General features: G+C 34.9%; 1 protein-coding gene across 2 annotated transcripts in view; it reads left to right on the forward strand.

Annotated features, from left to right (window-relative positions):
- Nucleotides 1-14,911, forward strand: part of ABCD2 (ATP binding cassette subfamily D member 2) — a 92,049-nt gene that overhangs the window by 44,706 nt on the left and 32,432 nt on the right. For both annotated transcript variants that reach the window (XM_020908528.2, XM_020908529.2), the window contains exon 8: nt 13,169-13,314. In XM_020908528.2, the coding sequence (XP_020764187.2) occupies nt 13,169-13,314 (146 nt within the window). The remainder of the gene's footprint in view (nt 1-13,168; nt 13,315-14,911) is intronic.

The following is a 14,911-nucleotide window of genomic DNA, read 5'->3' on the forward strand; positions in this document are numbered from 1 at the left end:
GACTGGATGGATCCTTGTTGGCAAAGTAATGTCTCTGCCTTTTAATATGCTGTCTAGGTTGATCATAGCTTTTCTTTAAAGGAGCAGTTATCTTTTAATTTCATGGCTGCAGTTACAATCTGCAGTGATTTTGGAGCCCAAGAAAATAAAGTCTCTTATTGTTCCATTGTTTCCCTATCTATTTGCCATGAAGTGATGGAATCAGATGCCATGACCTTAGTTTTTTGAATGTTGAATTTTAAGTTAGCTTTTGATCAAGAGGCTCTTTATTTCCTCTTTGCTTTATGCCGTAAGGGTGGTGTCATCTGCATATATGAAGTTATTGGTATTTCTCCCGGCAATCTTGATTCCAGCTTGTGCTTTACCCAGCCCAGCATTTTGCATGATGTACTCTGCATATAGGTTAAATAAACAGGGTGACAATATACAGCCTTGATGTACTCCTTTCCCAATTTGGAATCAGTCTGTTGTTCCATGTCTGGTTTTAACTATTGCTTCTTGACTTGCATACAGATTTCTCAGGAAGCAGGTAAGGTAGTCTCATATTCCCACCTCTTGAAGAATTTCCCACAATTTGTTATGATCCATACAGTCAGAGGCTTTGGCATAGTCAATAAAGCAGAAGTAGATGCTTTTCTGGAATTCTTTTCCTTTTTCTATGATCCAACTGATGTTGGCAATTTGATCTCTGATTCCTCTACCATTTCTAAATCCAACTCGAACATCTGGAAGTTCATGGTTCATGTACTGTTGAAGTTTGCCTTGGAGAATTTTGAGCATTACTTTGCTAGTGTGTGAATAAATGTCAATACATTTCCCCAAAAGTCATATATTGTCAAATGTTTAATATAGGGAAGTAGAGAGTATAATACAAATTTTAAAAGTACACTGAAACATTTGGCATATAAAAAGCCATAATCCCTGGATGTTGGATTTGATCTCTAATAATTCTGCTTTTAATTTATTATTATAATTAACATTTTTAAATATAGATGCATTCCAAGTAATTTCAGATAACAAGGGAAATTTTAATAATTGTTTAATTCATGATAATAATTTAAATTATATTGGTAGTAGTACTCCTAGGTGGCACTAGTGGTACAGTACCTGCCTGCCAATACAGGAGACGTAAGAGACGTGGGTTCAATTCCTGGGTTGGGAAGATCCCCTGGAAGAGGACGTGGCAACCCACTCCAGTGCTCTTGCCTGGAGAATTCCATGGACAGAGCAGCCTAGCAGGCTATAATGGGGTCGCATAAAGTGGAACACGACTGTAGCAACTTAGCACAGCACAGAACAAGATACCTAAAAATTTATTCCAAAATCTTTCCCACGAGAAATAGTTAATTCTGGATTTTAGTTAGGGAAAGTAAATTGAAACTAGATAGTGTTTCCTTTTTGATATCTACTAATTATATCTATTTCTTTTGTTCTCTGTACAAGGTATATTGCATGATATACTTTCTGTTGGGCCAGAGCATGCAAGCTAATAACTTTCTGACATGGTAATTGACCTGCCTGAAATATTTAAAAGCTAGTCTGAATAAGTCTATATATCTAGAAAAGAAAGTTTAGTAAAGAGTACTGTAAGTGCTTATCAATTATGTATAATTGTCATAGAACTAGAGAAACTTGAGCTAGATTAAAATGTTAAATTCCAAGCCTTTGAAAAAAAAAAGGATCATACACAAACTAATCATACAGATAGTTGGATATACATTCAACATCATCCCAAGTGTCCTTGATATGCCTTTCCAGAGAATTCAGTTGTAACTTTAACTTTATAACAGTATTCTTCAATAATTATATTTATATAATTTATTAGTTCTTAGGTGCTGACTACCTCAATAAAAACATATAGAATATGTTATTTTTATCATTTTGTATGAGTATAAAACAACGATTGAGAGAAAATAGAACTTTAATATTTGTTGGGTCCTTAATGAACATATACTTTTATGAAATATTTTGTATAATTTCATCAACATTTCCTTCATATAAATTTTAAAAATAGCAATTTTGATATTTTATTAAAGCATTTTGATAAAAATAAATCAAATAACAAATTATTTTATTAAATTTCATCCTGATTGAATTTTTTAAATTTAGTAGAAAAATGTTTTCTCTTTTGTTTTGCTTTTACTTCTCTAAAGTTTTGAGAATGCATGTTCATCATATTGTTAGGCTTATAAATGCAATAAGAAATTAAACAGCAATAGAACTTAATTATCATTAGAAGTTCTTATGAGATAAATTTCCATATCTATTCATCAAAGAGAACTGACAGATTTCAGAAATCATAAATAATATTAAATTAGCCTTTAAAGAAGTTGCAAAATTTTGCTTCTCCAAATTTCTCCTATGAAGAAAGCAGTTGACAGCCTTATGCAACCTTTGTGTCTTTAGTCTCTCAATTCTGTCTGACTGTTTTGCAACCTCATAGACTGTTGCCCACCAGGCTCCTTTGTCCATGGGATTTCCCAGGCAAGAATGTGGGAGTGGGTTTCCTTCTCCATATGCAACCTTTGAGGTCCCATCTATTGCTACAATGAGCTCTTGGTTCTCCAGTTACTAAAAGAAATATTTATGGGTAAACTTGAGATACTTTCTTATATGTTTAACAGGATATACTCTCTAAAAATCTAGAGAATTAGATATTTATTATTTTTTAATGATGTTGAAAATTTTTAAAAATTACCTTTGGAACAAAACCACATAACTTTTTTTTTTTTTTTTGCTAATTACTTTACATCATTACAGTAGTTTTTGTTATACATTGAAATGAATTAGCCATGGATTTACATGTATTCCCCATCCCAGTCCCCCCTCCCACCTCCCTCTCCACCCGATCCCTCTGGGTCTTCCCAGTGCACCAGGCCCGAGCACTTGTCTCATGTACCCAACCTGGGCTGGTTATCTGTTTCACCCTAGATAATATACATGTTTCAATGCTGTTCTCTTGAAACATCCCACCCTCGCCTTCTCCCAGAGTCCACAAGTCTGTTCTATACATCTGTGTCTCTTTTTCTGTTTTGCATATAGGGTTATCATTACCATCTTTCTAAAGTCCATATATATGTGTTAGTATACTGTAATGGTCTTTATCTTTCTGGCTTACTTCGCTCTGTATAATGGGCTCCAGTTTCATCCATCTCATTAGAACTGATTCAAATGAATTCTTTTTAATGGCTGAGTAATATTCCATGGTGTATATGTACCACAGCTTCCTCATCCATTCGTCTGCTGATGAGCATCTGGGTTGCTTCCATGTCCTGGCTATTATAAGCAGTGCTGCGATGAATATTGGGGTGCACGTGTCTCTTTCAGATCTGGTTTCCTTGGTGTGTATGCCCAGAAGTGGGATTGCTGGGTCATATGGCAGTTCTATTTCCAGCTTTTTAAGAAATCTCCACACTGTTTTCCATAGTGGCTGTACTAATTTGCATTCCCACCAACAGTGTAAGAGGGTTCCCTTTTCTCCACACCCTCTCCAGCATTTATTGCTTGTAGACTTTTGGATAGCAGCCATCCTGACTGGCGTATAATGGTACCTCATTGTGGTTTTGATTTGCATTTCTCTGATAATGAGTGATGTTGAGCATCTTTTCATGTGTTTGTTAGCCATCTGTATGTCTTCCTTGGAGAAATGTCTGTTGAGTTCTTTGGCCCATTTTTTGATTGGGTCATTTATTGTTCTGGAGTTGAGCTGGAGGAGTTGCTTGTATATTTTTTGAGATTAATCCTTTGTCTGTTGCTTCGTTTGCTATTATTTTCTCCCAATCTGAGGGCTGTCTTTTCACCTTGCTTATAGTTTCCTTTGTTGTGCAAAAGCTTTTAAGTTTCATTAGGTCCCATTTGTTTATTTTTGCTTTTATTTCTGAAATTCTGGGATGTGGGTCATAGAGGATCCTGCTGTGATTTATGTCGGAGAGTGTTTTGCCTATGTTCTCCTCTAGGAGTTTGATAGTTTCTGGTCTTACATTTAGATCTTTAATCCATTTTGAGTTTATTTTTGCCTGACTTCAGACTCTACTACAAAGCCAGTCATCAAGACAGTATGGTACTGGCACAAAGACAGAAATATAGACCAATGGAACAGAATAGAAAGCCCAGAGATAAATCCACGAACCTATGGTCACCTTATCTTCGACAAAGGAGGCAAGGATATACAATGGAAGAAAGATAACCTCTTTAACAAGTGGTGCTGGGAAAACTGGTCAACCACCTGTAAAAGAATGAAACTAGAACACTTTCTAACACCATACACAAAACCACATAACTTTTAACTGGCTATATAGAAATTCTTTTGTATCTGTTTTCTTCTTCTTTTTTACATTGAAGTATAGTTGATTTACAGTGTTATGTTAGTTTCTGATTCAGTTACATATATGTATATTTGACGCATATATATATATATTTGATTCAGTTACATTTATATAAAGTGATTCAGTCACATACATATATTTTCATATTCTTTTATAAGTTGACATATAGTTAATTTACAATGTTAATACTACTGAACAATGAAGTATTCAGATATGTATATGTATTTTTTCTTTTTAATATTCTTTTCCATTATGGTTTATCATAGAATATTGAATATAGCTCCCTGTGCTATACAGTCTTGTTTGTTCAGTCGCTAAGTCATGTCTGACTCTTTGTGACCCAATGAACTGAATCACTCCAGGCTTCCCTGTCCTTTGCTATCTCTTGGAGTTTGCTCAAATTCGTGTCCATTGAGTCACTGATGCAATCCAACCATCTCATCCTCTGTCGTCCCCTTCTCCTCTTGCTGTCAATCTTTCCCAGCATCAGGGTCTTTTCCAATGAGTTGGTTCTTCATATCAGGTGGCCACAGTATTGGAGCTTCAGCTTCAATGTCAGTCCTTCCAATGAATGTTCAGGGTTGACTTCCTTTAGGGATTGATGGTCTGACCTCCTTACAGAACAAGGGAATCTCAAGAGTCTTCTCCAGCACCACAATTCAAAAGCATCAATTCTTCAGTGCTCAGCCTTCTTTATGGTTCAACTCTCACATCTATACATAACTACTGGGAAAACCATAGCTTTGACTGGATGGACTTTTGTTGGCAAAGTGATGTCTCTGCTTTTTAATATGCTGTCTATACTTGTCATGACTTCTTTTCCAAGAGCAAGCATCTTTAAATTCCGTGGCTGCTGTCACTGTCTGCAGTGATTTTGGAGCCCAAGAAAATAAAATCTGTCACTGTTTCCACTTTTCCCCTATCTATTTGCCATGAAGTTATGGACTGTATGCCATGATTTTCATTTTTTGAATGTTGAGTTTTAAGTGAGTTTTTCACACTCTTCTTTCACTCTTAACAAGAGGCTCTTTAGTTCCTCTTCACTTTCAGCCACTAGAGTGGTGTCATCTGCATATCTGAGGTTGTTCTCCTGGCAATCTTGATTCCAGCTTGTGAGTTATCCAGCCCAGCATTTCACATGATGTACTATGCATGTAAGTTAAATAAGCAGGGTAACAGTATACAGGTTTGATGTACTCCTTTTCCAATATTGACTCAGTTCATTGTTCCAACAGTCCAGTTCTCACTATTAGTTCTTGGCCTGCATACAGGTTTCTCAGGAGACCAGCTAAGTTGATTTGGTATTCCCGTATCTTAAAGAATTTTCCATAGTTTGTTATGATCCACACAGTCAAAGGCTGTTTATCCATTCTATATATAAAAGCTACATCTGCTAGCCCCAGCCTCGCACTCAATCCCTCCCCAAAACTCCTCCCTTGGCAACCTTAAGTCTCTTCTCCATATCCCTGAATCTGTTTCTGTATCATAAAGGGGTTCGTTTGTGTCATATTTTAGATTCCACATATAAATAACATCATATGGTGTTTGTTTCTGCTTTACTTCACTTAGTGTGATAATCTCTAGTTGCATCTATGTTGCTGCAATAGGCATTATTTCATTCTTTTTTATGGTTGAGTAGTACTCCATTGTATTGATATATATGTGCCATATCTTCATTATCCATTCATTTGTAGATGGACATTTATGTTGTGTCCTTGTCTTGGCCATTGTAAATAGTGCTGCTATGAACATAGGGTGTATGTTTCTTTTGTAATTGTAGTTTTGTCCAGATATATGCCCAGGAATGGGATTGCTGGATCATATGGTAATTCTATTTTTAGTTTCCTGAGGAACCTCCATACTGTTTTCCACAGTGATCATACCAATTTACATTCCTACAATCAGTTTAATAGAGTTCCCTTTTCTCCATATCCTTTCCAGCATTTTTTATTTATAGACTTCTTAATGACTGGTATAAGGTGGTACTTCATCATAATTTTGATTGTGTCCCTCTAATAATTACTGATCTTGAGCATCTTTTCATGTGCCTATTGGCCATCTATATATCTTCATTGGAGAAATGTCTATTTAGGTCCTCTGGCCATTTTTGGATGGATTTTGTTTTGTTTTGTTTTTGAGTTGAATGAGCACTAGGCCATTCATGTATGACCTAAATCAAATCCCTTAGGATTATAAAGTGAAAGTGATTAGATTCAAGTGATTAAATCTGATCAATCTGTGATTGAATCACTGTACATCATGTGAAATGCCAGGCTGGATAAAGCACAAGCTGGAATGAAGATTGCCGGGGGAAATATCAATAACCTCAGATATGCAGATGACACCACCCTTATGGCAGAAAGTGAAGAAGAACTAAAGAGCCTCTTGATGAAAGTGAAAGAGGAGAGTGAAAAAGTTGGCTTAAAGCTCAACATTCAAAAAACTATCATGGCATCTGGTCCTATCACTTCATGGCAAATAGATGGGAAAACATTGGAAACAGTGAGAAATTTTATTTTTTTCAGCTCCAAAGTCACTACATATGGTGACTGCAGCCATGAAATTAAAAGGTACTTGCTCCTTGGAAGAAAAGCTATGACCAAACTAGACAGAATATTAAAAAGCAGCATTACTTTGCCAACAAAGGCCTGTCTAGTCAAAGCTATGGCTTTTCCTGTAGTCATATATGGATGTGAGTGTTGGACTATAAAGAAAGCTGTGTGCTGAAGAATTGATGCTTTGAATTGTGGTGTTGGAGAAGACTCTTGAGAGTCCCTTGAACTGCAAGGAGATCAAACCAGTTAATCCTAAAAAGAATCAGTCCTGAATATTCATTGAAAGGACTGATGCTGAAGCTGAAACTCCAATACTTTGGCCACCTGATGTGAAGAACTGACTCATTGGAAAAGACCATGATGCTGGGAAAGTTTCAAGGCAGGAAGAGAAGGGGACGACAGAGGATGAGATGGTTGAATGGCATCACTGACTCTATGGACATGAGTTTGAGTAAACTCCAGGTGTTGGTGATGGACAGGAATGCCTAGTGTGCTGCAGTCCATGGGGTCACAAAGTGTTGGACACGACTGAGCGACTGAACTGTTTTATTTTGTTTTTGAGTTGAATGAGCAGTTTGTATATTTTGGAAATTAAGTCCTTGTCAGTTGCATCATTTGGAAATATATTCTCCCATTCTGTGGTTTGTTTTCTGTTTTGTTTATAGTTTCCTTTGCTGTGCAAAATCTTATAAGTTTGCCTAAGTACAATTTGTTTATTTTTGTGTTTATTTCTATTGCCTTGAGAAATTGACCTAAGAAGACATTAGTACAATTTATGTCACAGGGTGTTTTACCTCTGTTATCTTTTAGGAGTTTTCTGGTGTCATGTCTTATGTTTAAGCCTTTAAGCCATTTTGAGGGGTTTTTTTTTTTGTGTGTGTGTATAGTAAGAATGTCACTGTACTGTGTATAATAGTCTGTGTGTCCTATCTTCATTGATTTACCTGTGGCTGTCCAATTTTCCCAACACTACTTGCTAAGAAGATTGTCTTTTTTCACTGTTTGTTCTTGCCTCCTTTGTTGAAGATAAATTGATCATAGGTGTGTGGTGTATTCTTTTCCAGTAAAGATTGTGACAAGATATTTATCCCTGTGCTATCCTGCTTGTTTAATAGTTAAATAATATATAAACTGACTATTGATTTTATATGCAATAGATTTTATGTTCTAATTTCAAACTCCTAATGCACCCCTCCCCCTCCTCCTCCAGCATTGGTGACAATCAGTTTCTTTTCAAGTGAACTTTCAACTTTCAATTGAACTTTTCTGTTACAAAACAGAAACAGACTCAGACACAGAAAACAAACTTAAGTTCTTTTTTAAAATATTGTCTTCTTAATGAACTTTTTTTGGTCTCCATAATGGTTTATTGAGTGCCTACTATGTGTCTGTCATACTGGACTAAGTTGCTCCATGTGAAAGTGTTAATCACCCAATCCTGTCCAACTCTTAGTAGCATTGCACCAATATACTGTAGCCTGCTAGGCTTCTCTGTCCATGGAATTCTCCAGACAAAAATACTGGAGTAGGTAGCCACTCCTTTCTCCAGGGGGTCTTCCTGACCTAAGGATCAAACCCGGGTCTTCTGCATTGCAGGCAGTTTTTCACTGTCTGTCCTCTGGCAATATTGCTTTACAAAAACCCACTCCTTCATTTTATCCTCATAACAAATTCAATAAGTAAGTTACTTTACAAATGAGGTAACTGTAGCTAAGAATTTGGGTCACATTGCTAGTAAATGGCCAGATCAGGATTCTAGTCCAGAACTCTTTCTCCAAAACCCATTATCACATCCATATCTCTATACTGTCTTCCCTGAAATGTAGATATAAAATGGCATTTCATCAACGATTGCTGGTTAATCAGATCTTACAGTGGAATCCTGTAGAAAAACCTTTGAAAGGAATGTTCAGATGTATTTTAATCATTGTAGTCTCAGTTATGTATTTTCATGGCTGTTCTGTGGATTGAATTTATTTGGGTTTTATACTGAGGATATCTGTGCCTCTGATTTACATTAAATTGGAACAGACATTGCTTTGTAAGTTAGTAAAAGTACTGACTCTTAATATTTCCTTGTATTTCTTCTTAGTCTCAGGGTACCAACTAAAAAATTGTTCCCTGGCGCTGAGGGCCACTGTATATTTTATGCTACTGTTGTTATTATGAGAAAATATCACATTATATAAATGCTTTAAATGATGGAAATAAGTAACATTGTGTCCTAATTCTGTTTTTGTTGTTTTTTTTTTAATATGATTAAACTGGAGAGGGAAGATAAAGCAGAGACCAGAAAGAGAAGACATAGGGAATACAAAAAGTGAAAATGTTAGTCACTCAGTTGTGTCTAAATCTTTGCGACCCCATGGACTGTAGCCTGCCAGTCTCCTCTGTCCATGGAATTCTCCAGACCAGAATACTGGAGTGGGTAAGCCAAGGTAGAAAAAAAGTGACTAGAAATGATGCAGCCACTTGGGAACGACAATTAATCAGTTCCTCAAAAATTAAACAAAGTTAGCATATGTACCACTCCAAGTTGTATGCCCACTGTTCATAACAGCCAAGGAGTGAAAACAACTGAAATATCCAGATTAACAAGATGTAGTGTATCTATACAGTGGAATTTAATTCAGACATAGAAAAGAATGAAATTCTGCTTTCTGCTACAACATGGAATAACCTGAAGACTTTATGTTGAGAGAGAGAAGACTATGTATTGTATGATTCCATACATATGAAATCTCCAGAATAAACAAATCCACAGAGACAGAAAGTAGATTAGTGATTGCCAGGGAAGAAGGAAGAACCAGGAGTATCTGCTGAGTTTCTTTTTGGGATAAAGGAAATGTTCTAGACTTAGATAGTGGTAAAATTTATATGAGCTTGTAAATATACTAAAAATCATTGAATTTTATACTTTAACAGTACAAATTTTATAATGTGAATTATATCTCAATTTAAAAAATATGATTAGCGATTCCTTGTATTGCAAAGACTCCATTGAGAATCTTATTATATGAATGCATACATGTATAATTGAAATATAAGTTATTTTTATTTCCAAATATTAGTTAAATCTGTTATAACCTCATAGTATCTATCCTTCAACTAAGTCATTTTAATAGTATAGGAATATAGGTAGATAATTGATCTACAAAACACATTTTGTATTTCAAACCTTTAATTCTCTCTCTTTGTACACTAAAATCTTTCATTCTTTCCCTCTTTCTTTGTACACATACACGCATACACACATTATTATTATCTTAAGTAAGTTCCTGTAAATAAATCTTCATGCATAACTTCTTTAGTGTATGCAGTTGACCCTTGAGCAATACAGAAGTTAGAGGAGCTGACCCCCCGAGCATTTGAAAATCCGTGTATAATTTATAGTTATTTAACTACAGACAATGAAGTACTGTAATATTTCCTATAAAAATTTATATATTTTTAAAAGCTGATATAATATTACCTAAACATACTTTTATTGGTTTTTGTACTGTCCCTGATACACAGAGGACAAGAAGAGACCAGGGAAAGGCAGACCACTCTAGACTGCTGGGTGGCAGGTTTTATAAGCAAAGAAAGTTACATTTGAGGCTTGTGATGGACAGCCTCAAGATGAGTAGATCTCTAATTCCATCTATCAGAATCTTAAAAATTTATACAGAGACTTTAATGGAATTCAGTCGTGTGTACCATCCAGATGGTCTCAACACCACATTGCTCTCTCAGACGGTCTCCTTTTAAAATTCTTGGTGGCTGTGGGAACTGTGGGTTGAACATAGGCCAGGGAGAGGGTCAGGAGCATCAGGTTGCCTGAGTCCAACTCATTGGACAATTGACAGTGAAGTCCTCTTGATAACCTCCAACAACTTTCTACGCTGAAATGTTGCCAATCGATACAGTATTATTCTTTATAATAACTTATTTTTCTCAGTCAAGCATCATACATTGCATTTTAGTTGCCATGTTGCTCTAGTTTCTTTAAACCTGAATGAATTCCTCAGCACTTTTTTTATGACACTGATATTTGTGAATGAGTGCAGAACTATTGTTGGTTATTCAAAAAGTCCCACAGTTTGAGTTAATCAGATAGTTTCTTCATGATATTTTTGTTTAAAAAATGTGAATTCATGGTGATACTCTAAATCAAATTAAACACTACAGTTTTTAAAAAAATTTTCCTCCCACATTTCATATTTATATCTTCCTTCTCCCACAGTGAGAACCCTACCTTGTGATTTTATTAAAATTTACTTACTTGGTCTTTCCTACAACATAGTTTCAGAATTGTTACACCTGCAGCAATAAGAAACAGGAACAGTTAGTTTCAAAGTTGCTTTGTGGTTTTTTTGGTTTTCAACTGAAATTATGTAGCCAAATTTGAAAGTTGCTTGGACCAGTCTCTCTGAGACCACATTGAATCCTCATTGTGGTTATGTTATTCATTTGATACACTTACAGTTTGTATTCAGTTTTAGGGTTTCTTCCTTCATCTATATTAGTTAATTAAAATAATAACATTTAACATAAGTCTAAGAGTAAAAATACATAGGATATTTAGAGAGGTCTCTCCCTTCCCTATCTATTCTGCTTTGTTCCTCCCTTCCCCTATAGATAAGTGATTTCATTAGTTTCTGGTTTACTGTATTTCCTTTTGTAAATATCAGCAGATAAATTTATGTTGCTTTCATTTTACATGAAAGTAGTATATTGCACATTGGTGGATCTCTCAAATGGAGATGGTTTTGTCTCCTGGAGGATAATATTTGAAAACTTTTTAAAAAAAATCTCTGCCACAGTGGATGCCACTAACATCTAGTCATCTAGTGGGTAGAGACCAAATGTGCTGTTAAACATCCTATAATACGCAAAATGTACCTCAGTAACAAAGAATTATCTGGTTTAACATATCCGTAATACCACTGTTGAGAAATTCTGCTATACATCAACTTTGTACTTTGCTTTTCAACTTGATATATTATAGAAATCACTCTATATCAATTTGTAGAGATCTTCCACATCTGGTTTTATAGCTGCATGGTACAGGTACTATTGTTATTTAATCAGTCTCCTTTGTATGTGCATTTAGGTTTTCTCAATATTTTGCAATTTCAAATAATGCTGTAATGGATAACTTTACATACTTTTTTTGTTGGTGGTGGTACACTTTTGAAAGTATATTTTTAGAATAAAGTCCTAGAAGTGGATCAAACACCAGATGATATATTGGTTTGCCAAATCCTCTCCAAAGGGTTATACCATTTTTCATTTTCGTGATTGTAAGAAAGTCTTACAATCTGTCTCTCCATAGACTTGCCAATTGAGTGAATTGTCAAGTTTTTGAAGTTCTACCAATCTGATAAGTAAGAAACTAAGTATATTGTTAGTTGGCATTTCTCTTATTTTGAACGATACCTTTAAAAAGTTTTGTTTGTTCATATTGTCAAAGCCTCAAATTTTATAAATTTTAACCCAAATAGTTTTAGATGAAATACAGGAGCAACATTTATAAAATATAACAGAACACATGGAAACTTACAGTACCAAATGTAAAATAGATAGCCAATGGGAATTTGCTGTGTGACTCAGGGAGCTCAGACTGGGGCTCTGTGACCATCTAGAAAGGTGGGATGGGGAGGGAGATGGGGGGGGGAGGTTAGGGAGGAGGAGTTATGGGTGTACCTATGGCTGGTTCTTGTTGATGTTTGACAGAAAATAACAAAACTCTGTAAAGCAATTATCCTTCAATTAAAAAGTAAATAAACTGGCAAATGATAATAATATATAATAATAATATATTTTATAGTATTATCCTACAGATATGTCTTTATATGATATAGACATAAATCTTTTTTGGATGGAATAATCAAAATGTTCTGGGCAACTGTTACTCAAGTTTTTCACTGATTGAATCAGATCCCCTAAACAGAATCCTTGTCCTCTTGGAAAGGACTTGCCTTTTCTAAGTATTTTGAAGAGTTAAATTCAGAGTATAAAACTTAAAAAAAAAAAAAAAAACTAACAGAACAAGTATGTATTTCTGTGCTGAAAATATCCAAGTATTTCTTATAGAAACTTTTCTTGTGGCATGTCTCAATGTTTTTTTACATGAATATAACAGCGTATTATCCTTCCACATCTGAGAAAGAAATACTTATCACCAGGTAATAAATATAACCCTAGAAATAGACTATTTAAAGTCTCCTCTAGAGTTTTCAGGCTACTAGGATGTCACAGTAAGTAAACTAAACTGATGTTGTCTCGGATTCTTGTGTTTTACAGGCCATACATGTCTCTTGGAAGTCTTCGAGATCAAGTAATTTATCCAGATTCAGTGGATGACATGCATGATAAAGGCTATACAGACCATGATCTAGATTGTATTCTACACAGTGTTCATCTCTATCATATTGTTCAAAGAGAAGGAGGTAAAGTCTATAATTTATGGCTTTTTTCATGTATTTAACATAACTTTGAAAAAATTAAGTTGGGTTTAATTTTGATGCATGCTGTTGTTGGAACATAAGCACACAGGCAAAGATGGAGTTTATAGCTTTCGTTGCTTTTCCATTGTTAACTTGCTGTTTTCTGTCTCTGCTATATTTCATGCAGCGAAATGAGCTTTTTCCTAAGTCTGCAGCTAGTGTTTGAAGATTTTTTTTTTCAAATTTGAATGAACAGGTGTTCCTGAAGCCATAGTCTCTCTAAATGTATGTAAGGTTCATGACAGAAATATTCTCCTGTTAATCCCTCAGCTTACATTAAATATAATAATTTGAGAAGTAGGTATCACAGGACTTTTTTATTTTCAGACCAACCATCTTACCAATACATTTTTTTTCTCTACAGCAACATATAGAGAATTATATAAAATGTAGAAACTTCTGTTTGGTAGTTTTTCAGCATAAAACATACTTTGGAAAAGTGAGAATAATAGTTATACATATCAGCTCAAGAATTACTTTCAGAACACAGAATTATTTTCAAATAACTTGATAACATATAATTTGATAGCCTAGAAAAACTACTGAAATAGCAAGCTAGAATTATAGGTTTAATTTTGCATGTGTTTTATGTTTTATTTTTTAGCCCACTTACATGATCAAAAGAAGCAGGGTTGTCCAGTAATTAAGAATATAGGCTTTGAAATCAGAATTCTGGAATCAAATCTTTAATAACTCTGTTCTCTGTACCTTTGTATCTTCACCTGTAAAATGGAGATAAATACCTTATAAAGATGCTGTGAAGATTTAATAAGACTTTATTTAAAGTATTTAGAACAGTATACATAATAAATGCACAGTGCTGCTGCTGCTGCTAAGTCACTTCAGTCGTGTTTGACTCTGCGACCCCATAGACGGCAGCCCACCAGGCCCCTCCATCCCTGGGATTCTCCAGGCAAGAACACTGGAGTGGGTTTCCATTTCCTTCTCCAATGCATGAAAGTGAAAAGTGAAAGTGAGGTTCCTCAGTCGTGTCTGACTCTTTGAGACCCGATGGACCGTAGCATACCAGGCTCCTCCACCCATGGGATTTTCCAGGCAAGAGGACTGGAGTGGGTTGCCATTTCCTTCTCCAATAATTGGTTGCTAAAGGTAATAGAGCTAGATGTAATACTGATACAAAGATACTTTGTCTTTGTGTGGTGGTGCTTGATATTTTACATAGTTCACATCTATTATTTCATTTGATACTTACAATAAGAAAACAAGGTAGGCAAAAGAGGTAATATTATATTATTACATTTATATATGATATCTATATAATTTTATAATATAGTACATATTCATAAGTATCATATATTATATACATAGTCTTATAATTTATAAGTGCTATAAATATGGAAGGTTGTCTTTTTGTGTCATATGGTCAACTTCTTCCCAGTTTTAAAACAGTGTGGCAAAATAGCAACTGCCTATTAATTTGGGGTAAGTTATTTGGATGAGTTTGAAATCTAATAATCTGAATAGAAATTTATAATGATTTTTGACATATTCTATTCTTTTAGAAGTTATCAAGAAATTA

This window comes from Odocoileus virginianus, chromosome 24 (assembly GCF_023699985.2).
Source record: "Odocoileus virginianus isolate 20LAN1187 ecotype Illinois chromosome 24, Ovbor_1.2, whole genome shotgun sequence".
In the NCBI taxonomy this organism is placed as follows: Eukaryota; Metazoa; Chordata; class Mammalia; order Artiodactyla; family Cervidae; genus Odocoileus; species Odocoileus virginianus.